This window comes from Bactrocera neohumeralis, chromosome 4, assembly GCF_024586455.1.
Source record: "Bactrocera neohumeralis isolate Rockhampton chromosome 4, APGP_CSIRO_Bneo_wtdbg2-racon-allhic-juicebox.fasta_v2, whole genome shotgun sequence".
Taxonomy (NCBI): Eukaryota; Metazoa; Arthropoda; class Insecta; order Diptera; family Tephritidae; genus Bactrocera; species Bactrocera neohumeralis.
Window position 1 is genome coordinate 39206982 of NC_065921.1, and position 26625 is coordinate 39233606.

At 36.4% G+C, this 26625-nt stretch overlaps 3 protein-coding genes across 5 annotated transcripts; 1 reads left to right on the top strand and 2 right to left on the bottom strand.

Annotated features, from left to right (window-relative positions):
* The first annotated feature begins 2619 nt into the window (after positions 1-2619).
* LOC126756442 (endocuticle structural glycoprotein SgAbd-2) lies at positions 2620-8945 on the top strand. Of its 3 annotated transcripts, XR_007666579.1 has the most exons (5): positions 2626-2767; positions 5950-6125; positions 6460-6535; positions 7805-8026; positions 8091-8945. XR_007666579.1 is itself a non-coding variant. In XM_050469511.1 (4 exons), exons 2-4 carry the CDS (start codon positions 5953-5955, stop codon positions 7949-7951), a joined length of 396 nt encoding a protein of 131 aa, XP_050325468.1. In that variant the 5' UTR covers positions 2620-2776; positions 5950-5952; the 3' UTR covers positions 7952-8945. The 3 variants fall into 3 exon arrangements, 2 of the variants coding, with proteins under 2 accessions (XP_050325468.1, XP_050325467.1); XM_050469511.1 differs by having other exon boundaries at positions 2620-2776; positions 7805-8945; XM_050469510.1 differs by having other exon boundaries at positions 2627-2767; positions 7805-8945.
* A 39-nt stretch (positions 8946-8984) lies between these two features.
* On the bottom strand, positions 8985-10258 carry LOC126756430 (uncharacterized). Its single transcript, XM_050469496.1, has 2 exons — positions 10159-10258; positions 8985-10068 (listed from the first exon to the last, which is right to left on the bottom strand). The coding sequence occupies exons 1-2, from the start codon at positions 10195-10197 to the stop codon at positions 9046-9048; spliced, it is 1062 nt and encodes a 353-aa protein (XP_050325453.1). The 5' UTR covers positions 10198-10258; the 3' UTR covers positions 8985-9045.
* Positions 10259-23347: 13089 nt separating this feature from the next.
* Positions 23348-24061, bottom strand: LOC126754927 (shematrin-like protein 2). Its single transcript, XM_050467144.1, has one exon. It carries the CDS (start codon positions 24059-24061, stop codon positions 23348-23350), a length of 714 nt encoding a protein of 237 aa, XP_050323101.1.
* Between the last annotated feature and the right edge of the window lie 2564 nt (positions 24062-26625).

Here is a 26625-nt window from a genome sequence, read left to right on the forward strand (position 1 = left end):
CAAATTCCCCAGTTCACCCTCGTAGAGCTGCAACAAGCCACCAGCAAGCTCAAGACCAACAAATCACCCATTCAGACGGGATCCCAACAGAAATCCTGAAAATAATCGCTGCCGAGCAACCGGAAGTATTTTTGAATATGTACAATGCCTGCCTCTAAGGCGGAATATTCCATGAACCCTGGAAAATCTGGATTTAAGTATGTAAGCAACGGCTGGTGCTATTCAGTAAGGGAACTTGCCATACCGTCCACTATGCATGCTTGACACAGCGAGAAAGCTTTTTGAAAGGCTACTTAAACTCAGATTCGAAGCGGCTATCAACGAAGCTGGAGGACTCGCCTCTAGACAGCACGGCTTTAAGATCAATTCCAGGAGCAATAAAATACATCACTAAAAGTGTAGAAGCCGCACAGCATAGATGGCATGAATACAAAAGAACTGTGTTGCTGGTGCCTTTAGATGTCCGAAACTCCTTGAACAGCGATAGATAGGTGGATATGATCGGTGTTCTCGAAATAAGCTTTAAAATCTCCGACTACCCTAGAGCTGTGGTGCGGAAAGAAGAAGAAACACGAAGAATGCTTAATCAGGAAAAAGCGGTAATGACCCAATTGATCTTCTGGCATACCAAAAGAAAAAGCTGTGGGAGCTATAGAAAACATCAAAGGGGTTCAATTCGGTGCAGTAGTTGTTGATCTACTGTATTTTATCTGAAAGTAGGCGGTGCCACGCCCTTCATATCACATTACATTAAATATAACATTTCTGGTTTTACACTTTAGAGCTTTATCGAACTTATCGTTGTTCTGAAAAATATTTTGGGGGGCGTCTCATATTTATAAACCGATGTTCCTAAAAGCGATTTTACAGAATACAATTACTAAAATATAAATTGATTTTAATGTGAGTTTCATAATAACAACGAATTAAATTTTTATTTGCTTTGACTTTTGCGAAATTTAGCGCGCTCATGTTCACTTATGTCACAAATAAGTCATAATGTTAAATAATAATAAAATTAGGCAGAACGTTTATAACCATTTTCATGACATAAAGCTTTTATGAGCACATCATTTTCTATGGCATTAAACGCCTTCCATAGATAGAGTCAATTTTTATTATTTATTAGCTACTTTGAAAGTTCACAGGGAAACTAATTTTTTATTTGTTAAACTAAATGAATGATTGGCAATAAACAGTTACACAAAATTCGAAATTATCTGAAACGCCGCGCCATATCACAGCAAATAAAATCGATAACGAGCTTAGCATTTTCCACTTAATTTTGCATTTGAAAAACATTTCTAAAATTAATAACTAAAAAGCGCTTACGTAAGACCGTTATATTGTGAAATATTAAATAACTAACTTAATAAATGGCGAAAATAAGAAAAAAGTAAAGAAAAAAATGAAATAAATGTATAAATTTGTAGTAATGCAGTTTGAGCTGAAATCAGAAATCAGATTTGCGGTGCAAAAGCCTGCGCATGCGCACCACCAACCATCGCACCACACGCCTGCCGCACACAAGCGCATCACAGCTCATCCGAAATTATATCACAGCCAAAGTACTTGTAATAACTTGTAAGTCGCTGCAATAAAACGATCGCATTGCCAATTCACATAAATTAGTTGTGTGTAGATCAGGCGGCGATTGCAGCGCACCAAAAAGCCGGCGCGCCAATAGTTGCCACTGCCACTGTCGCTGCCGCCGCCGGTTTCGCCTTGCTGTTTGCCGACGCCATCGGCGCCGCCAGCGCTGATAATGCTAATAAAGCGGTTGCTGTACGAACATGCGCGCTCGTACGCTGTTGTTGTTGTTGCTGGCATTGTTGCTGCTGTCAAGTTGTGTGTGCTGCATACCACTTGTTCTTGCCACAGCTAATTTTGCATCGGAACTGCTTCATTCAGCAGTTCGCATGGCACAGGCGGCCCAAACACACACACACATACGTCATATAATTGTGCAGCTATGCCTGTGTGAATGTGCGCTCATCTGCTTCACAGCGCATTCTACTTGTTCTCATACAAGCACTGTGCACCTGAGAGGTGTGTTGTTTGCCATCACGTTTTAGTTGTTGTTGTAATTTTTTCGATTCTGTTCTCCTTTTTTGTGTTTGATGGGCGCATGCGCAACGCCCATTTGCATTTCAATAATGAAATGTTGCGCATACGACACGCCGCACGAAAGCTATGTGTCGCTCGCCGGTGCATCGGCGGCAGCGCTGCGCTGCTTGCGGCTCTGCAGCTTGCTGTAGTGATGTGCTCTCGCTAGCAGCAATAACAACAAAATAACAACAACGCTGCTATTAACTGGTTGTTGCCGAATCTGTTACTGACTCACTGTTGCTATTGTTGTTGCGCTTCGCATCACCGTTGATGATGCGGATGCTCTTTCGGCCCTCGCTCTAACTTTGCGCTGCATTCTGCAACTGGTTGTTGTTGTTGCTGGTGTCGACTTGCCGCTATTCTGCTCTCATCACCGGCGCTGTTATATTTAAGTTTTGTTGTTTTTGTTGCACTTGGCTTGACACAGTGCACAAATTGCATTGCGGCAAATGCGATTGTCGGCTGGCAAGCGTTGCCGCTCCGATCGCGCCACAAAAGTATAAAAGCATTTGATTTTATTTGGTTAGCCACAACAGTTTTTTGACGAGCCTTCAAGCGAAGACGATCTCAAGTTTTAAGCGCGAGCAAGTGTCGTATACGGTTTGGCTAAGAAAAGCTGCACGAGTACTAGAAATCTAATACAAAAACAATCCTTGAAGTAATAAAGGTTCAGTTGCTAATAAATATTTGTGTGTGTTTGTGTGTGCGTGCGTTCATATCCTTTGGAATGTTTTTCACATGATTTTGTGTTTGAAACGAGGATGTTTCTTGGACTCGTTGGTTTTGAATTCAGAGTATAAGAGGCTACTAGTCTTTAAAATTTTAAAAGTGTTGCAACCTCACCGTCTATATATACAATATGCAGAATTTTATCGAAATCGAAAGTTTGTTACTTACAAAATTCCAGCAGACAATTAGAATCTAAAGAAACGGAAAGAAAAGAACATTTTTCTCTCGAAGCAAAGGCTAACGCTGTTGTTTGTAGTTTTTATATGAAAAGAAGACTAAACATTGGGAAACTAATTACAAAAAGCTTTATCTCAATTTACATTAAGATCATCTTGCTTTGAATTGATTCATTTTAATCGATATTTGTTCGATCTATAGAATATATGTCTAATATAGATTATGATGTACAAATCTAATATTTTTTTGTTTGTTTTTTTTTTAGCGTGTTTGTTTCATGAAGTGAATCCCTAAAAGGAAAGTATTTTCCATAAGGAGTTTAAACTGAAATACAAATTCCGTAACTAACGAGAAACCTTAACTTTAGAGCACTTCGAAAATAAGCCCGCCAAAAAGACTTTATTTTCAACGTCGTCCAAATTTTGAGGTTATTGAAAAAGGTGTAGTACAAAATTTGTTTGAAATGAAGCCCGCAAAAAACCTTTTCTCAACAAAACAGCTATTTACTTTAATTTGCTGAAGATTGTACTCTATGAAAAATTAAAATAAATTTGTTGTATTTCTGTTTAAATAAAAATGAGAAAATGTTTGAAATTATGTACTAATGTGGCGTGGTGGATAGAAAAGGGAGTTGGAAAAAGTGCCTAACCGCAAGCAGCCGCACTTTAGTAGCCACTGCTCACAACTAAAATTAGTTCCGGTTTTACACTTTTGTAGTTAGAATAGTGGAATATTTGGCGCTACCAACAATTGTATTGAAAATATAATTTATTTCGCGTCAGATTTTATATGAAGTTAAAATATCTCGAATCAAAATAAAATATTCATAGATTAAACCCTATTATGTGCTTATTATATTTATAACAAATGCTTAAGAACTTATATATATAATTATAAAGTAAAAGTTATGAATATTCTATTTAGATTAAATTTGTGTCAGAAAATGTTCCCATACAGCAACAGCATTTTTCGAAAAAATAGTTAATCAGCTAACAAAATCATTAATAAAAGATTTTCTCGAAAAAATAAAGCAGTCAGAATTGCTTCTAAATCGGCAACTGCATAAATGTGCAGAAGATTTGAACAAATATTTGGATAAACATACTTTAAAAACGACCTTTCCTTAAAGAATCTTACATTTTTTAAATTTTTATATTTTTGTTGTGGAGGTTTTTTGCACTTCTTTATAAAAAATCATCGAATTAAAATAAGCATATAGCAATAAGCGAGCCGTTGGCCTCGTTTTGGAACAGATATTTCACTCTAACACAAAAAAATACTATACCAAAATACAAGAGCAACCCAGTTTTATCATCATTTATGTAAACTCAAATTTATTTTCTCTGAGAGTTCACATGGTATTTATAGCATTTTTGGCTTTCAAATCGGTCACAATCGCGGCTCGATGTAAAATTCATGAATTGTTCTTACACATTTCGTGGGGTTTCGACGGATATTCTCACGCAAATGCTTCAATATAGAAAAAAACAATATCGTAAAAAAATCACCATCATCCTGATTGAACGGCTTTGACGTGCTTTTTTTTCATCTCTTTTTTTTGCCCCGATAAAGCCATGTATCAACCATGTTGCCCAAAATAAATTTCTCAACTAATGAGAAAAAAATGTTTGAAAAAAATGTTAAGTTTTATTTCACGATTTTTCCCAATTAGCTACAGCCTTTAATCCCATTACCCTATTAATCAAGGATTTAATAAAAAATAATTGTATTAGAATTAACATTTTTTCGCGCCTTTATACTTCGTGTTCTCCTATTTTAAAACTATTTTAAGCTAGGGCTCTTGCAGATCCATTGAATTCAATAAACAAGAAGACTTGTCGGCAAACTTACGCATTTAAATTAAAAAATAAAGTTTCCAACTTCCAATTTCAAAAAGTAGATTTTTAATTCTTAACCTCAAAATCAGGATTAAAAAATAAAAATTAAATTTTAACTTAAAATTTTTGAATTTAAAAATTCGCAACGTTATTTATCCACATAAAACTATGAAATCTGTCGAAAATCCTACAAATTACAATTTGTTAAGAAATTCTAACATTTCTTCTAATATTTACATTCTAAAGCTATTCAGCAATTATAATACGGCTAAATAATGGTTCAAGCTTTATCACAAAACTAAGTGCAACAACGCTGTGTTAGGACAAAACAATTTTGCACAGCCCTTCCTTCGCTGAAAACTTTCTTCTTAGATTTTCGAGTCGGCAGAAAATGCTCTGCCGCGTTCATTTCACTCAAATTTATACATAATTATGAATTTTAGATAAATAATTACACAACATTTTATGGGATTACTAAGTACTTGGCGCAACTCAAAAATCGAATCTACAATTTCTATGTTATATAACTCAAAATAGTAAAATAACATAAAAAAATAAAGTCCACTGCTGGTAAAGTGCGAACATTCTTGTAACCATTGAGAGCTTTAAAAATATTTCCCGCACCTTTAAAACTCATTTATAAAAAAAAAATAAATAAATATATAAATTAACTATAAATAATGTAATTTGACGTGTTGGATGAATATGAAAATATGTAAATCGGATTTTCCAAATTGCTGTAAAGAGCACGCTTCGAGCAATCAATATGCCAACACACGCCCACGGCCTAAGCGCGTTACCTCGCTTTGCGCTTCATGGTGACAAAACATGTATACATAGACATATGTATATAGTATATGCATAACTGTATGCATCTATTAACGCTCTCGTATACTTAAATTCCGCATACACACCGTTGTAGCGCCAGCGAAGACAATTGACTCCACTCACAATTTGCAAAACATGAAAATTTGTGCGTTACTTCGCAAAAGGCATTAAAAACAAACCAATTGTTATGCTATTTATACTTTTAAGGTGCAAATTTGATAATTTGTAGTTTTTAAATTTTATGTGTTTGTATTTTCCGCCTTTGCAGATCATGAAGACTTCAATCCTGTTGTTCGCTGCCGCCGTTGTGGCCACACTCTCATTCATTGGCAGCGTCGATGCACAACGCGGTTTGCCGCTACCACAGGCGCGCGGCTACGAAGCCAACGCCGTTATTCTGAAGCAGGGCTTCGATCTGAATCCCGATGGCTCGTACACATACAAGTAAGTTGAAGATGCTGCTAAGAACACTCGTCAATGTAAACTGTAATTAAAAAATATTAAAACGAACGGTAAAAAGTAGTCATTAAACATTTAATAACCGTTTGATCAACATAACGGTTACTCACAATCGTTAATTTAATTTTTTTAACGACCGCTTTGACAGGTTAATTGATCTTATTCCTATAAGTGTCTAGCTTTAACTAGAAGATCCAACAAAGTACCATTCCCATGAATAAATATAAATAAATGTACACACATACATAAACATAATAATTAATAGGTACATTAATATTTACATATATGTATATTCGTATTTTACCGTTCTCACTCGCAGCTATGAGACAAGTAACGGCATACGCGCTGACGAGGCGGGCTACTTGAAGAATCCGGGTACACAAGTGGAGGCGCAGGTGAGTTATTGCTATATTGATCAGTTTGCATTTGAATTTGCATAATTCGGCAATAAATTGGTTGCGCATGCGCAGTGCGCAGAATATATGGTCTTTAACACGCTTTTAGGCGCAGTGTAATTGTCACTTATAGCGATCATGCGCTGTTGACTTCTGAGTATGCCTTTAGGCACTAAGTAGCGAACAGACTGCCTTAGAAAGAAACGTATTAAATTAAATGCTTTTTAGGAAGCAAATAGTGCAATAAAATCATTAAGAATTTTATTTCCAAAACTTTCCATTAAGATTCTGAAACATAAATTTCAAATATTTCTTTTGTTACAAATATTGTTGTTTACCACAGAATTAATATCAATTCGCATGCTAAAATTTATTAAATTTAAATTTAGTGGCAACCCTTAAACATTTTTTTAACTATATACTATTTATACTTAAACTGCTTTAATTTGGCATATACATTTCTATTACTCTATTATCATATCAATTTGATTCGATTTTAAATTTCAGACAGGTGGCAACCCAATACAAAAAAAATGAATGAATTAAAATTCAAAAAAGTTGACACCCATCATGTGCAACACCTGCAACATGTCTGAACTGGAAATAATTTAAACAGAAACAGGTGGCATCCCCGCTCCAAGTAGTTTTAACTCTAACCTTTCTCAATTGCTTTACTTCGATATGCACCTTTAACAAAGTAATATCGACTAAAATGTATTCAGTTTCAATTTGGTAGCAACTCTGTGAAAAATTTAATTACGCATATAGATTTCTAATACTCTATTATCTCATCAATTTGCTTCGATTTCAATTTTCGGACAGGTGGCAACCCTGAAAAAAATCTACTCTTAGCTTTCTTAAAGAACTTAAAATAGCAGGATTTCTTTACCCTTTAACTCTCTTGTCTTCAAGTAATAAAACAGGTGGCAACGGTGTCATCTTATAAAGCTCCTTGTTAGCCCTTTCAAGGCTACTTGTATGCACACCATGACACTGAAAATTGAGTACACATGGGTTTAACGATAGCCTACAGTGCCTTTGGTTTAATAATATTATGTACGATAGCTCTGTTATAGTATTGGCTTCAGTCATTAACTTTTTCTCACCAAAATGGCATGCTCCTTCTCGAAAGTCTAATATTTACACTATAGCTTAACAGTTCCCTTTTTAAACTTTTCACATTACTTTTGAAGATCTCTTGATTTATATTCTTTCTATTTATCACCATCTTGAAAATGTTTCATATTCCCCTCTCTCTTTCTCTCTCAGGTGATGCAAGGCTCTTACTCATACACCGGTCCCGACGGCGTCGTCTACACAATCAATTACATCGCCGATGAGAACGGTTATCGCGCTGAGGGCGCACACATACCAACACCACCACCACCACGCGCTGGTGGCAGGTTCTTCAAATAAGTTCACAAAGCACGAAGAACCAATCCTTAACTTAATAACATCATTACTTACATACATACGTACGAGTTCATACAAGTAAGACGTGATCAATGCTAATTAACGTGATATTTTGCAACAACCACAATGATACAACACACAGCCTTAAAACACACCTAACTTAAAACCAGAAGCAACAACACAACGTGCATGAATAACGAAGAAGAAGAAAGACGCAAAGAAATGCAGCAACTACACTAAAAAAACGGCAAACAGTGGCAACACCGAGCAGCAGAGCTTAGCTATGGACGAGGCTACTGATGAGCTTAGACCTACTTTATACAACCTATATGGTGTATGAGGACTGTGGCCTGTTACTGTTGTTGAGATCTACTGAAGTGACCTCGTGTGCAGAACCTTTCTTATGACCACACACACATTTTCTTTCTACAAACAAGCACACACAGCTATATTCTTATTCGTTTAACTTCTAACACTTTTTTATACTTTTATCTAACAAATTAATCGAAAATTTATCGATAATTAATCTATTTCTATCTAACTTATTAATCGATAAGTTAATCGCTAACATGATTTGTGATTTCGCAAACTCCTATTTAAACTTTTCTAAACTCACTTTCGCACTCTCAACTTATTCCTTATGTCCACATTCCGTCCTTTCGCGCGCTACCAACTACCGATGCGGCGGCGTGTGTTGGCAATATCCACGTAGTTTCACTTAACCCTTAAACGCCAGCTCACACCGTTCCGTGAAGACAGTTAGAATACCTACTCATGTACCTTATCTCCAGAAACATACATACATACATAACGATTATATGTTTGGTAATTTAAAATGCTATTTTATATATATATTTTTTTGTTGTAGTATTTAAGCAATTTATGTATTTTGAATATTTACGAATATTTGCTAAAAACGTGAGTGATTACAACGAATTTTCGATTTCTTGTAAGTACAGCAATCAGGCAATAAATAAATTGCGTAAAAACTCATTAACTTGGTCTTTTCATACATATAGACACATATAGACACCATATATATAGACACTCACGCCTAAGCAGGCAATACAACGCTGCGTCTACCAGCTGATCTCAAACTACTTTCTCAGTGTTAAAGTTGAGGCGCGTCGCGAGAGATTACGCGGTATTTGCGTGGGCGGACGTGGACTCGTTGCTTTGCTTTTCGGTGGACTACTGGAGCGTGATATAATGCTGCGCGTTGGGAAGCCAACACTGCTCTTCTTGCTACTGACCGTCGAGAGCGCGGTTGGTGAAATACATTTCAATGGATGTGCGCGACGCTGACGCATTAGCTCCTCATATATCGGATCCTCTTCGAAGATTACCAACAAATGCAATTTACGCGAGTAGTTATTCATGAAGTTCATCATCTTCGCTATTGTTTCGGTTTTGTAGTCGGTTTTTATCTTGGAGTTCATTTCTTGCAGGCGAAATAAGCGCCCGCTACAGTGCGTGTGACTGCCGACAATGCCGTCAACGAAGTTCAATTTGGACGCGACTTTCATGACCAACGTGATGGTGCCGTCTGGTGCAAGCACTTCTTCGGGTTGTATAATGTGTCGTACACGCAGTCGCTGCAACTCGTACTTCAGCACGCGTAGATTACGATTGATGTAGGCGGCAGCACGCTTCTCGGGCACAAATACCGCGGCGAGCGGATCGAGCGGTTTCTCCAGTGACTGGCCGAACTTACGATAGGCGAATATGGTTGTGACCAGTAGCGTGCCGAGTGCCATAATACCCATGAGCGAGTAGAGTATTTGCCAGAGTAGCACGTTGGTGGCCGCTTCGATGGAGTAGCGTGGCGCGCGTTCCACATAATCATTGACGATGTCCAGGAAGAGCGCATGACAGTCGCTAACCGATAAACGATTCGGATGTATGCTGATGGGTATCTTTTGGTTGAGCAACGACGTTTGGCGATTGGGAAAAATAAAATTCTTTAGTGTCGTCCAGAAGGCAGGTCCACGTCTTTTCTGCAAAATCAATTCCGTACAGTGTTCGGTGGCCTGACGAAACCAAGTGACACATGTTGTACTCAGGTCGAGGTCTGGGTGTAGCGCTCTGCAAAAATGTTCCATAAATGTGACTGGCGTGAACTGCATCGGGACGCATGTTGTTAAGTGCCGATAATGGAATAAATTAAATATTTGGCATTTGAATGAGTTCAGAAGTCGCTGTCTACTTACATTTTCTGTATGTGAATTTTTGTTTATTTTACTATACATTGCCCATTTGACAAGTTAAAAAAAATATAATTCTATACTACTATGACATTTTCGATAAAACGCTTAGACAGTGTACTGAACAGTTGCCACAAAGGCATACTTTCAAAAATTCCAACAAGTTTTTCCCAAAAAATGGATCGTGAAATTACTTTCGGAGGAACTGTGAATGTCTAAGATAAAAAAGAATACATATTTTCATAAACAGCTTGCTGTTTATTCCCTGAACAGAGTACATTAAGAAATTTGTAACACACAGAAGAAAATATAGGAGACTATATGAAATATGTTGCTATTTGTAAGCTACAGTAACTTAAAATATTCTTCTCGACCTAAAAATGAAAATATAATCGTGAAAAGTTCATGAACTACGTGAACGTATGACTATAAAAAACAAATTTGTTCACGCTGTATCCCAATTTGTCAATCACTCAAAAAAAGGGTCATGTCGATTGGTTGAAAATATGTAAGAAATACTGTAACGGCCAAATACGTCTATGACATGGTCACAGGTGATGATTCGTGGATTTACGCGTTTGAGTCCGAAACTAAACAGAAGTCGACTGTATGGGTGTTTCAAGATGAGCCGAATCCAACTGGACATATTACAACCATGCCACTAGAACGACGCATAGTAGTACATTCTTAGTGGAAAACAATCATTTGTTTGCCAGATGTCCTTCAAGAAATCCGGAGTCCCAACATCATCATCATCGTGAGTCATCCTCCATATAGTACTGACTTGGTTCCGAATGAATTTTTCGATCCCGTTCGTAAGAAGAAAACTAAAACATTGACCTGGTTTTTAGGGACCTGAAGAGGCGGTTGATGCGTTCAGAACGCATGTTTTGGAGATATCTCAATCAGAGTGGTAAAGGTGTTTCGATATTTGGTTCAAAGTGTATAAATCTTGGATATTATTGTGGGCAAAAAATAGTGTGATTTAAATTAAATTTCGATCGAAACCCAATCGAGGAAATATTGTTTATTCGGTTGGTGCGACAGTCATTGGCATCTGTGCCAATTGTAATATGAAAATAATCATTAGTGTTTGGTATACTCTTGTCTTTCTGAAGTACATAAAATGCATTCGGCGATTTTCATGATGAATGAAATTATTCACTAAAGAAGTTTTATTAAATTTTGTGTGCTGATTCAAATTTTTGTTGCTGAAAAGTTCAGAATGTTGAAAAAGGCTCTCGGTGATAATTGTTTGTCGAGAGCAAGTATTTTTGATATTAGGTTGTCAAAAAAGTCTTGCGGTATTTTTATTGATTTTTTTTTATTGAAATTGAAATGAATTTTTGATGACTCATGCCCAGCTCTTGACCGATGCTACGGCTGCTACTCTGCCGGTCTCTTTCGACCAATTCAGCGATTTTATCGCAACTTTCGACGACAGGCCTTCCGGAGCGTGGCGCATCTTCGACCACCTCTACACCAGAACGAAAACGTTGAAACCATCGTTGTGCGGTGGAAATGGAAACTGTATCGGGTCCATAAACTGCACAAATTTTATTGGCGGCTTGAGATGCATTTTTGCCTTTATCGTAGTAGTACTGTAAAATATGCCGTATTTTCTCTTTATTTTGCTCCATGTTTGCGATATAACTCACGAACGACTTAAAGGAAACGACAATCAATCAAACACGTGTTAGCGCGTGAAATGAGCTTTCCAAAAAGGTAAAGCATGACCCGATGCGACGAATAAACTAGAACTACGCGCTTTCTGCGCCAACTAGCGAAAATACCGCAATACTTTTTTGACAACCTATTATTAACTGATGATGAACACGTCATTACAACAAAGGAATTGGTGCTTGAAGATTGACGATTAATAGTATACAAGGTGCTTTCCAAAGTAAACAGGAATTTTGAATCTAGCGCCCGCTGGTGGCGCCATCTGTATGTCGATTGATGCGTTAGAATCTGCTATCTTTATTGATTGTCCAGTGAGAATTACATGACATTTCATTGATTGGAAGTGAAGGTTTTGCGTTTTAAGTGTCAGTGTGTTTGTGTTATCGGTGCGAAAATGAGCTTCGAACAAAGAACCAACATTAAATTTTGTTTAAAATTGGTAAATCTTTTACCGAAACGTTTCAATTGATAAAACAAGTTTATGGCGATGATTGCCTATCCCGCAGCAGAGTGCACGAGTGGTTTCAACGTATTCACAGTGGTCGTGAGGACAAAAATGACGATCAACATGTGGGCCAATCAAAATCCGTGATCACCGGAAATTCCATCGAAACTCATCATTGAAATTCATGGAAATGGAATTGAACACTTCAAAACACGAAAGGTATGTGCACGGTTTGTTCCGCGCAAATTGACTGACGACCAAAAATTGCTCAGAATCCAACATTCGAAGGACAAAGGACAAAAACTTCCTTTGCAACATTGTGACTGGTGACGAAACGGGGTGTTTCCAATACGATCCCGAAACGAAACGCCAGAGTGCTGAATGGAAGGCACCGGAGGAGCCGAAACCCAAAAAATCGCGAATGGAGAAGTCAAAAGTGAAGACAATGCTGATTTGTTTTTATGATTCCAAGGGTATTGCCCACAAAGAATTTGTTCCTCCCGGCCAAAAGAAAGAAAGAAGATGAAAGTCAAAAATCATATTTTAACCACTAACCACTCGCGGTATTCACCTGATATGGCACCGTGCGACTTCTTCCTTTTCAGAAAAATGCATTTGCCCATGAAAGGAAAGCGTTATGCAGACGTAGAGGCCATTCAAAAGGCTTGCACCGCCATACCTGGCGGCCAACCTGGCCAACACTCGTTCGACATGCTTTTGCAAAAAGCTGTATTGAAGCAGAAGGAGACTATTTTGAATAAAATAAATTAATTTTGCCGAAAAAACCATTTGTTCTGTTTTTTTTAAGTCCTGTTTACTTTGGAACTCTCCTGTAGTAGCAAAATATCGGAGGGATCAGTAAGTACTATTTTTAAAGATCATTTGGGCCTGAGAGAAGTGAAACCACGATTGCTTCCAAAATCACTAAATTTTGTTTGATATCGTTATCGTTGAACTATGAAGCTTATACAATTGAAAATGGAATATCAGAATCCTGAATATGTGAGGGCTGTGGGAAGATATAATTGTATAAAGGCATTCCTTTTCAGGGCCAAATAGTTTGACTTTAAATGAAAGCTGACTAATACATATAAAATAAAGTTAGAGAAACGAAGGGTATTGTATTTGATGTATGACATATGATAAAGATCTGAAACAATAACGCACTAAGCTTCTGATAACAAACTCTACTAAATTTATTAAGGTCTAAGGTTTGTATTGGCCCATACGTAGAAGGGTGCTGCTAAATAAATGGTTTAATCTTCCAAGACGAAATTGTTAGCATAACAGAAAGTGCCAATAGAGCGCTTCTGCTAAAACCAGGAAGTCCATAAACCTTCTATTGAACAAACAAATGACAATTAATCCTATTCGTAGCGCCAATACTAAGTTTCAGTACATTAGTGTGGCCAAATGGACTAACCCTAATTTAAAATCGGGTATTAAGTCAATCGTAGATACCAATAAATAACACCACAAGCTCTTTTAGATAATGATGATGTGGATAGCGACTTTTCTTTTCTGAGTACGTCTGAACCACGACTATTGCCTAGCAAAAGGTGACCTAGAAGAGTTTATAAAATATCTTGGTCTAACAAAAAATGGATTCGACATTGTTTCACGACTTAGAGAAATAAATCTTATAACTCGAGAGACTAAAGTATCAGTTTACCGTACAAAAAAAAAAATGTTTGATCCATTTTTTGAAGAATATGATTTTGAAACAATAATCTCGGTTTGGTGGCTGAAATCGGATAGTTTATGAATCAAAAGATTGGCGTTTAGAGCGGCGTAGCCTTAAAAATGTACTCTTACATAATGGAAATAAAATTGGTTGTTTAGTTAAAGAGGAATATCCCACAGTAGCCTTAGTTAAGGAAAAAATAACCAAAATACAAATAAAACAACTGGCTAAAATGCTTCGATCTTACAATGATAAATTTTCTTTTAGATCAACAAACGAAAATATTTCAAATTCCCTGATAGTATAAATGTGCTAAATGCCTCAGTGACCTCTTTATATAAAGTAAGTTAGTCAAGTAGTTTGCAAAAGCTGTAAACAAGGATTGGGAATGTTCTAAATATATCGGTAAAATATTTTTTAAATTTCGAATCCTAAAAATGCAATACTATGTTCATATTTTGGAAACTAGAGCTGCTAAAGAAAAACTGACAACTTTTTTGGTACCAGCTAGATAAACATATAAGAACGAGTAAAAATCCTCATAAAAAACTACCCTTTTCTAGTGTTATCCTCTTCTAATTTTATGCCGGAATAATTCCATTTTGAAGAGAGGAGTACATTTGTATCATTTTGTACGGGTTGTGTCTGGGGCTATAAATCAATTAGTTAGTTTCACACCAAAAAGCAAAACCAAGAAATGTTATCATTTCGTTCCTTGAAGACATCTTATTTTTAATTTTTAGTGATATCACTACTAATACCTTCGCAGTCTTAATATCCTTCTGGCTTTTCCTTAACTTTAGAGCCATTATGCTATCAGTATTTGCCGATCGGTGTACCAACAGCAAGTTACCAAGACTACATCGTCGACGACTAGGTAAAAACATCTTCTTGATTATCCCGCTTTTCTAATCTTCACCATGAATCCTATACATTCAGTTATCCAGGCGAATACAGATTAACTTTATATCTAAAGAATTTTTCGGGCTTCACAACTGACTCTTTTTAGCTATCCTTACATAACCAATTGCTTGCTCTGAAATCATGAAGACTGTGCGTCGATACAGCGCCGTTCGCTGCAACTCGATCTGACGTATGGAAGGACTTAGCTCATTTTACGTCGAGATTTTAAATTAAAAACTTACAAAATACAGCCGCTCTACCTTCCCAACAGCCATCGCTCCATTCTATGGGCTCTTGAAAAAGTTCCCAGGAGATGCGACGTTTTCGACCCAAACTTTGTTCAGCGATGAGATCTACTTATTTCTGGCTCAATGGATATGTAAACAAGCAAAATTTTCCCATTGGAGACGAAGAGCAACTTGAAGAGATTCAAGAACTGCCATTTCATCGAGAAAAGTATCCGTTTGGGTGTGCGGGCCAGTGGAATCATCGGTCCAATTTCTTCAAAACTGATGCCGATGAGAACGTAACCGTTAATGGCGACCGTTATCGAGCCATGATAACAGATTATTTGATGCCAGAAATTGAAGCTCGTGAGCTCGGCGACATTTGGTTTCAACAAGATGGCGCCATTTTCCACACGCAGCATCAATTAATGGATTTATTGAGATAACATTTCGTTGAGCAGATAATTTCAAGTTTTGGGTCGGTCGATTGGCCACAAAGATCGTTGGATATAACCCCGTTAGACTTTTTCCTGTGGGGATATCTAAATCAAGATCAGGCCATGGAGCAAAACATCACGCATGCCATTCGCCAGTTACAAGTCGAAATGCTCGAACAAGTCATTGAAAATTGGAATCAACGGATGGATAGTCTGAGACGTAGCCGCGGCCAATATTTGAAAGAGATTTTTCGAATGATAATAAATATTCCCCATTAAATTTAATGTTTTTTCTTTAAAAAATTCGGGAACCTCGAAATGGACTACCCTTTAGCGACATAGACCATTAGTTTTGCTAATTGCTTAATTTTTAAATCCAATTTGTAAGCTCTTAATAAGCTTTGCTGCTTTTTGGTGACAAATCTTATGTATAAAAACATCTTCCAAAATAGATAACAAAAATTTTTTTCATACTTTCTTTCTGTTGACCTATTTATTTATTCATTTTCGTACTTCTGTATTAATTCATCAGCTTTGTTGTGCAAGTATATATTAATATTTTCATGGTCTTCTGAAAGTTCCCGGCGCTAATGGCAACGAGTACACCTCCCCGTGTGGCGTGTGTGGAACTGCTTGTTTCAGTGGTTGTCTTTGAGCGTCTTGACAATTCAGCGGACCCGGCCGACCAGGACCACCGGTACAAAGAGGTATTTGACGAGCCTTGCGGAAGGGTGGCGCATCAGCATTGATTGTGAGAAAACGATTTACCACAAGCAAAACGAAAGTAAACAGTGAGACGAAATTCGCGCTGTTCATGATGTGTTTTGTAAACAAAATTAAATTCAGGCATAACCGCTTATTGCTTTTTATAGAAAAAGTTGAATTTATTTGCATAAATTAACGTGTAATGAGTGCGAAGTAGTATTAGCTAAGCTGGTTTTGACTTTTTGTTTTGGCCTTTGATATACAATTTTTAAGAGAACCACACTGAAAAAAGCGAAAACAAAATTTTGTTATTCGTTTACTCCGCGAATAATTTTTGTTTGTTTATCTATTTTAACGGTATTGCCTTGTTATAAATGGTTTATGAGTCGTATATTTCAATATGTACATTAAAAAGATCAATTAAGCTCAAGAGATGTAATAGGCTATTAATAGCATCCATATTTTACTTCGCTACCATCTATCAATCGTAAATAATAATTTCATATTGCAAACAATTGTTTTCTTACTTCGTGACCGTGTGATTAATAAAAATTTAGACACCTTTAACTATCGGCAAGCAGCCAAAGGAAGGGGGGAACCAGTAGATATTTAAATACTTTTCAAAGTATTTACTCAATTACAGTTTAAGAAATAGATTTGGCTTAATTATCAGCGAATGACTCGAAGTTTAATCAACAATTTATTTGTTCATTTATTTGGCTTTTGTTACCGTTTATTTTGTGTCGCGTTTTTTCTACAGGGCTACACAATAGTAATGCCCTCATTTTCGTCTCAGAATATTTTCGAAATATGCAATATAATTTTCGGCAATCAACTCAAATAATGTTTAAGGCAATTATGTTGAAATATATTCAAAATGATACCGAGTAGCTCTTTTTCCTTGACTTCACAAATACCCAGTTCCTAGAGGCGCAAGAAACCTCGACTGTTCGCGTCAGCTCGACTATATGCCAAACATGTAGTATTTAAAACAATTCTCACTTCCTTCTCTGACGTTTTATTTAGACTGACCATTTGTGGAAGATTTGTTTTTTCCCGAACATTCTGGAATCCATAACTGTTTTTAAGAATCTCGATAGATTCTCTCATGTGACTGGGAATGTTTGGATGTTGGAGTATTGGTTTTCTAAGAGCTTATATTCATACCTAATGGATCTGTCAATAAATGTTGTTAGGTTAATCTCTATAATTACTTTCAGCAGTAAACCTCTTATCGTCGGAAAGCAAAAAGTTATTAAGAAATATATTATAAAGCATTATAGAATCATTTCCAGCTAGGAGTTACAGGGAAACTAAAAACTACTTTTTTGATTTTTAATAATACCAACTAACGCTAAACATATACAATATGGTCGAATTTGGGGACAATTGATTTACTCCAAAAGAAAATAGTACTTTATGTCGAAATTATGTACATCGGTTTACTCTTAGTAAAGAAAGGAATAAAGGAACACTCTTTTCAGGATAATTGAAAAATAAATATGTTTCGCAGTATATACCAGAAAAATACCAGCTACAATGTGGAGAACAGTAAAATATTTTGTGGTATTTCTACCTAATACAGACATCTCAAAATCCTTTAGAACCATATTTAAATTAAGTCCTCAATATTGCCTTCCTTTCCGGAGGAGAGTGGAATAAGGGTGAGATGAACAGGGATGAGGATAAGTATTTACTCCGTGGTGTCTTTTCTGCCAAACTAAACACCAAAATTGCCTTCCTACTACCAGACTCTGCAGTGTCTATCAAGCAGATATCACACCAATTAAGCCAGAAAGTGTGCTCAACAATTCTGGTTCTGAGGTGTCAAAAAAATTAAAGAAACTGACGATTATTTTTGCTTTTCACAGAAAACTAGTTTTCGCATGTTAGCTCCCTTTTCGTAGACCAGGTCACATATATGTATATGTATATATACAGATAGTCAATTGGCTTTAAAATCACTCTTAGGGTTTAATCGAAGAAGGTGAAATAGCGACTTATTTGTTAGTGGATCTAACATCCTATTTCACGATAAATCTGCAATGCGCATAGTAGTATTCTTGGCAACTATGAATCAGAAGAACTAGCCAGAGCAGGAACCACTCTAGAATTAGAGTCCGATAAAGAGGAAATATAAATATATACTGCCCCTGACGACTTGTGAATATTTCATTAGCAATCATATTATAGTTAGATATAGCTGAGACTAGTGGAGACAATCCTCAGCTTGCTCAACAAGCAGGCAGCCGTCAACAATCAAAATTCAAAAGGTCACTGTCTTATTGGCAGATGCGCCAGCTGACAGGGGATGCCATGCAACGACTATTGTAGAAGCTGTCAAGAGGTATATCAAAGAAGAAAAGACCATAGAACATCTTCCAAAAGCAAGGTCGTGGTCGAAGTCAAGGGTTTTGACGATGTCTCATAAGTTGCGCATATAAAACTTTTTGCATTGATGAACTAGATGGGGAGCATAGGATGATTCAGAGAGCACATATGTATGTTAATAGAGTGAGGGAGTTTTCACAATGTGCCTACTAAAGGCTTATGTGCGTCATCAGACACCCATCCCACCTACCTATCAAGGAGCGGTCCTCTGTGTGCTATCAACCATTAAGTTTTAAATATTTTCATCATACATAATAAACGTCAACAAGTTACTACAGGGAGGCCCTTTATTATTTTTTGAAATTATTATTTTTTTTAATTACATATTTTTTAATTTTTATTCGTTATTACATTCATACTTAAATAACTTTGATCACGTTTTTTGTGTATTCTGGGTTTATACTCTCTTCCATCACATTTCTTTTTCATATAAATGGGCAACTACTCTAATTGGCTTAACTAGTATTCAAAAGCCACTTGTAAAGTTCTGTTTGCAGCGCAATTTCATTTCAAAATAACTCGCCTTATACATACAAGAATGAAGTACTTCCCGTGTGTTTTACTAACGTTTGTGATTATGTCATTAATCCAGCAATTTGTGTGTTTGCCACTCGACGACAGCGAGTACCTCAGCGGTTTGGCAGATATCGATGCGAACGTCGAGCATGCGAATGTCGGTTCTCGTGTGCGACGTCAGCATTATTCCCGTTCCTATCCTGGTGGTTACATTGCCGGTGGCGTATACCAGATCCCTGGTGGCGTGGCGAGTTATGCGCATAGCGCCCACAGAAGTCCGGCTCCGGGCGCTTTGAATTTTGATTATGACCAGGATTACTAAGCGAAATTTATTTCTTTAAAAATCAGTATTCTTATATAACCCTAAATTATGTATACTATATCCACACTTTGATTAAAATTTTGATACTAAATATACATACTATATATGTATATAAAAATTAAAAAAATTAGCAAACGAAATAAAAATTTGTGTTGTTTATGTGTTCAGCAGTTAGGTAAGTATTTTGATGAAAAATTACGTTTTAAGCAAGATGGGAAATAAAAGCAAACAGACGAATAAATATATGGGAATGAAATTACATTTCGAAATGAAGAAGTTATAAAGAATATGTAATAATATATAGTGTAGTAGGATAAAAAGCCTTTGAAGTTAAACAAATATGTCAGAATAGCATCCCAAGTCTATCTAGTGTCTCCTTAACACCCTTACGGCTCTCTGAACTTCGAAATCGGCAGCACCTCTTGGTGCCATGTACATATCCATGCTTATGACATTTGGCACAGCAAAATCAATGAAATAGTTGGGTGAGGAAGAAGATACATATGTGTACGAATCTAATGTTGAAAAAATTCTTTAAATTATTTTATTACGCAAAACGATTTGAACTTGCATCGAACCTGGATGTGTACTAGTTAGTTTTCGTTTTGCATTGTGAAGAAATTTTTCAAAAAATTTTATTAGGAATTATATAATATACATAAATATGTATATATAAGGATTCGTTATATGATACCGACTGACTTTTAGCCTTATTTTCTTGTTTCAATATAAATTTTAGTAGTGAGTTTATAATATGCTTTATATTCCTGAATTTCCAAACGTTTTAGTATATCAGTTTAGGTTTTTGGTTTCGTTTTTTTTAGTAGGAAAAAGTATGGATTTTCGGAGTGCAGAACTTTAATCCGTTTTACCTTAGCTACCCCCAATAAATCTCTGTCCTACAGAACCACCGGATGAAGTATTAATTCATGGAAGAGAAGAAGACATTTTAATATCCACTATGGTACGGACTGATTGAGTCCTAATCTGTTGTAAGAGACTTAGTTTCTTCATTATTATAGCAGACGCTTTACTGACAGCTTTCCATTAATCGAAGGTCTGAAACATATGTATGTGCTGTCAAAGTTTCCAACTTAAAACACCTAATACATACTGTGCATTTTATCTAGCGATCATTTAGTTGTTTAGACACCGCTAGGAGTATATGGTTTAGGTTTCATTGATGTTGTCTTAGCGCCCCATCATACGTGTGGTTCCATAGTGGGGCCTAAGGCCAAGCCTTATGGTACTCCACTCGAAATAGGCTACGTCTTAGTGCCTTCGTCCGTGTCGAATAACTATCTTCTATCTTCAAAACAAGTCATTATAGTATTAATGAGGTATTAAGGAGGTCTTATTTCGTACAAAGCTTTTAATATATTTGCCCACTCCACGCGATTTCTTACTTTTCTTTGGTACACTTTACCAATAGTGTCAAACATGCACAGATATCGACAAAATAAAAGTTTTTCAGTTTTTTGGTTTAGGAGGCGAACCAAACGCTGCACCATCCACGGATCGGGGAACACATTTCCTATTATGCACATGTTGTACATTTTTGCAAATCAAAAGAAAGCAGGTTTATAGTCATGGCTACCTTTAGTTCCGTTGGGTATGTCATCTATTCCAAGCGCTTTGTTGTTTTTACTTTTCTTAGTTATAGTGAGATCTTCTGTGACCAACAATGCTGGTTCTTTAGCTTCGTTTCGTGGCTCAGCGTATGTGACAGGGTGATGTGCCGGGAATAATGTTTCGACTATTCTTCTCATGAATTTTGTTTTGAATTTTAACAAGAAAATTTTGGAGGCACAAAGTTTTTCGAAATCAGTATCAGTTTGAGTTATCGCGAATCTACTGTATATCTATCGAAAATTGTAGTTTTAACATAATTTTAGGCTTAGAATTATCATATTTTTGTTGACTTTTGAATTGTTAATTGCGAGGTACATTCCCTAAGCATGATATTGAAAACTGTTAATACCAGCTGCTCATTATGATAAAGGATTTAATAAAATAAACATTTACTTGAAACATGAAAATTATTATATTAAATATAACTGTCTTTATACAATTTAATATCATGGTGGAAAAATTTCAGATCGGCCTTCTAATATCAAATCAAGTTGAAGAGAACACATTGTACATCGTAGACGCGCAGGTGATTCTCTGGTTGACATTTTGCACTTTAAGGTATTTTCCTGACATTGATTCCTCTAACCGTGCCAGCCGACTTTTGTGTTTTCAATGCTTTGGAGCGGGTTCATCGTGTGCAGTCCACTTGGACGACTGTCGATTGGACTTCGGAGTGATATGCCACGCTTCATGCATTGTCACATACCGAGGCAAAACCTCGGGCTTATTACGCTTAAATATCTCCATATACTGCTCCGAATCATCAATTCCCGTTCTTTTTGGTCAAAAGTGAGTTTGCGCGGCACCCCTTTGCACAGAACTTTCTCATAGCCATATATTCGTGAATTATATGATGTACACGTATCACTTAAAGTGTATTGAAAGTGATTGCTATCTCAAACAATTTCACTTTATGGTGATCCAAATCTTTTTTGTGGACTTTTCTCATGTTTTTGTCGATAACAACGTTCACCGTCTTCGCTGCTCATTTCACCAGGTCTAACTTTAGAACATCAATCCTTGATGTTTGATTTTTGGTGTCAGTGTTTTTGCTTAGACTGTTTTTTTCTCAAAAAGGATTATTTTCTGCGAAATTCCTTTTTATCCCTTTTTCACAATAACAAAAGTTGCTTTACTCAAAATGATATAATTCACAAAGCGATGACTTGTCAAATTTATACTTGCGTCTTTAGAAGGTTAGGGCTAACTGAAAGTTATATGTGATTTTAATCCTTCTAGCGCCATCTTTATGTCAGGCCGGGGACTTTTCAATTGACCTGCTGATATAAGATATTTAAAAAAATTAATAATGATAGTAGTCGGAGACGATCCGAAGGCAAAAAACCCATGCGATTTTTTTTCGATATTCGTGATTTGGTGCATCATGAGTTTGCTCCAGAGTGACAGACAAATATTTGGCAGTATTGAGGCGTTTTCATGAGAACATCCGTCGAGAGTGGCCGTAATTATGGTAGAACAATTCATGCATTTTACAGGATGATTATGCACCATCGCATCGAGCCACGATTATAACCGAATTTAAAGCCAAAAACGCAATAAGTACCATCGATCAACCATTGTATTCACCAGACTAGGCTCTGTGTGGTTTTTTTTTGTCCTCCAAACTGAAATTGCCACTCCATGGAACCCGTTTTCAGTCGATCGCTGAAGGAGCTGAAGGCCATCTCAAAAAGTGCTTATGAAAAGTGTTTCGAGGACTGGAAAATCATTGGCATAAATGTATTACATCTGAACGGAATGGATAATTAATTGGCATCATTTGGTGTTTCGATGTAACCGACATTTATGAAAAACTTTGTATAATTCATATCTCGTAAACCAAAAATATTCAGTAGTATCATTAGATAAAATACCCACTAAATGCCAATGCTCTAAACTGGATGAAGAGCAGAGAGAAATAATTTGTGGATACCCCAACTCGATGAACATTTTTTCAAAAGTTACACTAAAAATGAAGAGCGCAACATGTGAGAGAATGAATGCTGTACACAAAATTAAATTTATAGTAATTTACTGTTATTATTACGAAACAAAATTTATATCACTAAATTTATAATATTCTACATATGTACATAATATCTTATAACGAGTATACTTATTTAATCAAAATAACAAAATAATTACAAAGAACTTCAAAGATATTGCTTAATGTATTTACAACAACAATTTAAAACAAATACAATAATATAAAAACTTATGCACTAGAACAATTTACACACTTATTACTATTTAACCTAACAGCCCCAGTAAGCTAGCCAGACCACCCGCGCCTCCTGCTCCGCCGGCGCCACCAGCACCGCCACCGGACAGCAATGGACGTAAACTGGCACCCAATGCCTGACCCAACTGATTGGCTAGTTGCGCCTGCGAGGCCGATGAGCCTCCACCAGTGCTGCCACCTAGTAACGATCCCAATCCGCCTGCTGGGCTTGTGTTGGACCCCGTAGATACGCCTGGACTAGTTGCACCAGTGCCACCATAAGAGCCATAGCTGGGACGTTGGTAGCCAGCATACGGATTGTAACCACCATATGTGGGATAATATGGACGCGGGCGATATGCATATGGGCCATAACCGGAAAATAAACCCGGATAGCCTCCATAGAAGGGGTAGCCGCCATAACCACCATAACCGCCATAACCACCATAGCCACCACCGTAGCCGGGATAGCCACCACCGTAGATGGGATCGGACTGTAAAGCACCTCCGCCCGCGGCACCCAAACGTATTGGATCAAAGCCGATGGCGCTGGCAATTGGGCGAATGGCACCTAAACCACCAATTAATGGTCGGACTAGGCTTAAGGTTCGCCCTTGAACAACGTCACTGTTGGCCGTGTTACGATCGCGGCTTCCACTGCGTGAGCCACTCTGGCGCGTCGACTGGCACGAAGCGAATATGAAGAAACAAGCCATCAGTAGGGCTTTGCAGAACATATGCATTTTTAATTTTTTTTTTGTAAATATTTTCTTGCGAATAAGTTTAATAGAGTAATTTAAATATATTTCACTTAATTTTTCCCACCGGAAATATGTTTCAACACTACAGGTGGTATTTTAAATTAATATTATTGTATTATTAAAATTTATATCGATTTCAATTACACAATTTTCTATTTAGTTCACATTTTCATTGAATTCACTTGGGGCTCACGTCGCGCAGGTTCCGGCACTACTAAGCTTCGAAACGCTATTGCACTAGTGTTTTAGTTAAAAAATTTCTGAAAGACTCATAGAATGCCAAAGTATAACACAATATAAATGAAACTACAAATATTTGCTGTTCAAATTTATTTTAGTTGGACATATGCAAAATTTCCATAATTGCAAGTTGCAGGCCTTCACACAGTCTGAACATCGTAGCTTTTGTTGTTTTCCCTTAAACTAAGAATGAAATAGTTAGAGTTGCAGAACAAACAAAACCAAAGTCAGACCACAATAAACGGAGGCAACGCATAAGGTAAAATATAGTAAAAAAATTGACAACCGAAACGACATTCAGCCACCTTTAGATGACCACGCCAAAAGCAGTTAGGCTTCGTCTACGTCATCAACTAGTTTCGGCACCGGCAAACAAGACGCTCAGTCCACTGAGCAACCACCTGCGAGATAGTGCGCAAATATTTATATTCATCAGAAAGTACAGTGTTGGTGAAAATAATAATATTCTTCAAGTTTTTATATAAGAAGTAAGAACATTAATATTATTCTTTAGACCTTAAATAACTAATTGAACTACTTAAATGTTATTTCCCTTCTTCCAATACCCAACTGTGTGTTCTACAGCGTACTCTCATATCAAAATTCAATATAGCAAGAATTAGCAGTGATAGCCTGTCATTATTTACCTCAATACTGTAGGTGGTTCATATGTAAATTCATACAGTCTCTTATGCTCGCGCAGTGTCCACAGCACGCTTGTGTGCCCACACCGCGATGACGCCTGGATGAAGCCAGCTCGCGTTCGCTGTTGCCACTGACATTGACATTGCTATACAAAATAAAAACGGCATTTAATATACTGTTAATTGTTGGACAAAAGTTTGGCATCGTATTTCCATTTCGGATTGTCTCAGTTCTGAATTAATCAATATTTGTTATTTTTATATTTTGCTTTTGCTGATGGTTGATGTTTCTCTGTTTACTTCCGCGGTTAGCAAAATCGCTTCTATGAAATCTTTCGCGTGGTCGTAGACTTATGAAACTATGATTAACTATTTTTTGCAACAATAATAAATTTTTAAAACAACAGATTCACATTTTGTAGTCACAGTCAATTTCCACTTCGTCGCTGCACGTTAATTAACGATGCTTTAGTTGTTTTTCTATGCTCTTGAGAAGGTGAGGTTGTTAACCCCACCTAAGGCTATCAAAAATGGTTGCGGCTCAGCTGAAATGCTTGAACTAACATTTTTTCATTCACAAACGTTCTAAAATTTATGATTTATTTCATTGGTTTAAGTATATGTGACTAAAGAACATGGCAAATATTAGACAAGTTTGGAATAGGCCTTGCTTAGTTTTGTCTCACACTCTCGCTTCAAACGCAGTATATTTGGAAATTCCCCTTTGCCATAAGATTACTCATCTCATTATGAGAATATTGAAGTAGAAACACCTACATACATACATACATTATTGAAAAATTAGCAAGTCGCAAAACTGTGATAACCTTCATGAGAAGTATACATATTATTATCAAGTCGATTCTATGTTCGTTAAGGTGATCCAAAAATACATTAATGTTATAAAAATTGTCGCAGAGGCTATTTCATGTCACTTATTAGTGTATTCACAGTACATCGATTCTCTGTTTCACAACTTAACTTAACTTAACTTAACCCAACTTAACTTATTAATTAACTTAACTTAACCTAACTTAACCTAACTTAACCTAACTTGACTTAACTTAACTTAACTTAACTTGACTTAACTTAACTTAACTTGACTTAACTTAACTTAACTTAACTTAACTTAACTTAACCTAACTTGACTTAACTTAACTTAAATTAACTTAATTTAAAGTAACTTAACTTAACTTGACATAACTTAACTTTAACTTAACTGTATTCACTATTAACTTAATATTAATCTTTTTAAGGTTTTCGGTAGGATTTCAGTTCCAGTTTCACTAATGTTATTCAATGACAATCCACTATGTAACTGCTGAGTTATTCAAGAAGCTAGCGCCAGAAACCATAACCAATGGCTTAAGGTAGTGAATTCACCTGAATGATATACTTGTATAAATGACATATGCTCTTGCTCAGTTTTGTCTTTGTATATTTTTTATTCAAAAATTCAAAAAGTATATTTTTATTAAATGCGGCATATGAGCCACCCTGTAAGCACGTAAATTTTAATCTATAATATCGAAATATCATTAAAAATCGAAAATAATTATTAATAATTAAGGGATATTTATTGTAATTATGCGTCTACTAAAGACTACAGTGCTTGACCTTTTATTTCCTGCATTTTATTTGAAATTTGAAAACTAGTTGCGG